Source organism: Olea europaea, chromosome 18, assembly GCF_002742605.1.
Source record: "Olea europaea var. sylvestris chromosome 18, O_europaea_v1, whole genome shotgun sequence".
NCBI lineage: Eukaryota > Viridiplantae > Streptophyta > Magnoliopsida > Lamiales > Oleaceae > Olea > Olea europaea.
Genome location: NC_036254.1, coordinates 9,120,325 through 9,123,515, shown reverse-complemented (window position 1 = coordinate 9,123,515; position 3,191 = coordinate 9,120,325). Strand labels below are relative to the sequence as shown.

General features: G+C 39.2%; 1 protein-coding gene across 1 annotated transcript; it reads right to left on the bottom strand.

Moving 5' to 3' along the window:
* Positions 1-1,225: 1,225 nt before the first annotated feature.
* Positions 1,226-1,679, bottom strand: LOC111366703 (uncharacterized mitochondrial protein AtMg00750-like). The gene is made up of 2 exons (XM_022987408.1): positions 1,473-1,679; positions 1,226-1,375 (listed from the first exon to the last, which is right to left on the bottom strand). The coding sequence occupies exons 1-2, from the start codon at positions 1,677-1,679 to the stop codon at positions 1,226-1,228; spliced, it is 357 nt and encodes a 118-aa protein (XP_022843176.1).
* Positions 1,680-3,191: the final 1,512 nt, after the last annotated feature.

Below are 3,191 nucleotides of genomic sequence, written 5' to 3'. Positions count from 1 at the left end.
ATTCTGAACGAAGTTTTTTTTTTTTTTTAGAAATTCATGCCTCCATATTGAAATTGTCGTGATAAGTGTGTGCACGTGAAAGAGTTCATGAAACACACTTTACCCTTTTCCCAAAAAAAAAAAAATCTTGGAACTCGGTTTCAAATTGCAACTCGAACTTGGTCTTTCACTACCCCTAAAATTGCAAGAGCATAATTTAGACCATATGGGTGGCATTTGTGTTGTGAACCTTGTTTCAAAATCAATTTTTAAACTTGAAAGCATACTTTGACCCCAAAAAAAGTAAAAAGCCTTGATTTTGCCTTGAAATGTGTAAAATTCCTCTCAACCACCAAAACACCAATTTGAAACTCCTGACTTGTGCTCAATACATTGGGATGTGTGTGGAACATGCTTCGACTCCTTTTGACCAATATGGAAGACCGATGACCTATAAATACGTAACATGCTAAAATATGAAAAGTTCCTAAACTAATGCAAAAGAAACAATTTAAACTAAAAGGATACGATGGGTTGCCTCCCATCCAACGCTAGTTTATAGTCGATAGCTCAAATCTCCCATGTATGGTTCATTCTGGTGTCATGAAAGGACTGTTGACTTTTCCTTGGAAAATTCTCCGTTCCAATAATGCTTCAGCCTTTGTCCATTGACTGTGAAGGTTCTCTTTGCTTTCATGACTGATATCAATGGCTCTATTTGGTAGCACCTTAGTAACTGCGTAAAGACCTAACCACCTTGACCTCAATTTGCTTGGGAAGAATTTGAGCCTTGAGTTATACAACAGTACTTTCTGTCCCACTTCAAACTCTTGCCTCCGAATATGTAAATCATGCCACTTTTTGGTGTGCTTCTTGTAGAGTTTTGAATTTTCAAATGCTTTCATTCTGAACTCATCCAACTCGTTAATTTGTAGTAGCCATTTTTCACCAGCCACCTTCAAATCCATATTCAACTGTTTCATAGCCCACTATGTCCGGTGCTCTAACTCGAGTGGCAAGTGGCACATTTTTCCAAAAACATGGTAAAATGGAGACATGCCTATGGGTATCTTGAATGCCGTTCTATAAGCCCACAGTGTATCATCTAACTTCTTATACCAATCTTTCCTGGAAGAACTCACTGTGACCTCAACTATCCTCTTCAATTGTCGATTGGAGACTTCGACTTGCTCGTTAGTTTGAGGGTGATATGGGGTGGCTATTCAATGTTTGGCACCATATACACTCAAGAGCTGCTCAAACTGCCGATTGCAGAAGTGTTTGTCCCATCATTAAGTATAGCCAGCGGTGTGTCATATCGGGTGAAGATGTACTTTTTTAGGAACCAAATTACCCCTTTAGCATCATTGGTTGGTAATGCGGCTGCTTCCAACAACTTGGATATATAGTCAACTGCTACTAGGATTTATTAATTTGAGAACAATGGGGAAAAGGTCCCAAAAGTTGATTCTCTGAAAGTCAAATATCTCTACCTCCACGTTACTATTTAGCAGCATTTCATTCATCCTTGAGATGTTCTTAGTGCATTGACATCTATCATACCTCTTCACAATTTTGAAGGCATCCTTGAACAATGTAGGCCAGTAGAACCCCGACTGTAATACCTTAGCTACTGTCTTTGAAAATCCGAAGTGCCCCACATATGCAGATGAACGAGAATGTTCCAAAATTTGAGGCATTGCTTCTACAAGCACACACCGTCGAATAATCTGATCTGTCCCCCGCCTATAGAGAATTGGGTCCTCCTAGAAATAGTATTTTTACTCTGTAAAGAACTTTTTCCTCTGGTGGCTTAAGTAATCTGTTGGCGGGACAAATTTTGCCAGGTAGTTTACTATGTCTGCTTACCACGGTTCTCCTTCCACACTGAATATATGCTCATCTCGGAAGATCTTATTTATCTCAACGGGCTCTGCTGACTCTCTAGGTTCCAATCAAGATAAATGATTTGCCACAACATTTTTGCTGCCCTTTTTGTCCCTGATTTCTATATCAAAATCTTGTAGCAATAAAACCTAGCGGATCAATCTCGATTTAGCGTCTTTCTTTGTCATAAAATACTTCAATGAAACGTAATCTATGTACACTATGACCTTAAACCCATCAAGATACGACTTGAATTTGTCAAAGGTGTAAACCACGACCAATAGTTCATTCTCTATAGTTGCATAATTGATTTGTGTGTCATTTAGGGTTTTACTTGCATAATAGATCACATGGAAGATTTTGTTTTTCCTCTGTCCTAATATAGCCCCGACAGCATGATCACTGGCGAACACATTAGCTCAAAAGGTATTTCCCAGTCTGGTGCCACGATTACCGACACCGAAGTGAGTTTTTCCTTCAAGGAATTGAAAGCTATCAGGTATTCCTTAGTGAATTCAAACAGTAGGTTCTTCATCAGTAATTTGCATATCGACTTAGTAATTTTGGTGAAATCCTTGACGAATATTCTGTAAAATCCGACAGATCCCGAAAACTATGAACACCCTTAACTGATGTAGACGGCAGTAGGTTTTCAATGACCTAAATCTTTGCTTTGTCTACCTCAATTCCCTTTGCTGATACTCGGTGTCCCAGTGCAATCTCCTCTTGTACCATGAAGTGTCATTGCTCCCAATTCAATACTAAATTAGTTTCCCTACATCTTTGTAAGACCAAATTCAAGTGCTCCAAACACTCGTCAAATGAGGACCCAAAGACCGAGAAATCATCCATGAATATTCTATGAACTTTTCTACCATGTTTGAGAAAAATGCCATCATGCAACTCTGAAATATGGTAGAAGCGTTGCAAAGACCAAATGGCATCCTACGATATGCAAAGGTACCATAGAGCCAAGTGAAAGTGGTTTTTTTCCTAGTCATCTGGTGCCACTGGTATCTGATTGTAACCTGATTACCCATTAGAAAGTAGTAATGTGAGTGGTCTGCCAATCTGTCCAGCATCTGATCAATAAACAGAAGGGAAACCCTCAATCCTGTAACTTTTCTAGTAGAAATTAGCTCATTCTTCTCGTTTGGCACCACTGTGATTCCACCTTTCTTTAGCACAACCTAGACTGGGCTAGTCCCAGCATTGTCTGATGACGGATTTATGATTCTTGTATCTAGAAGCTTGAGTACCTTTGCTCTGACCACTTTCTTTATATTAGGATTCAACCTTCTTATCTATGGTTGGCCGAAAATTCT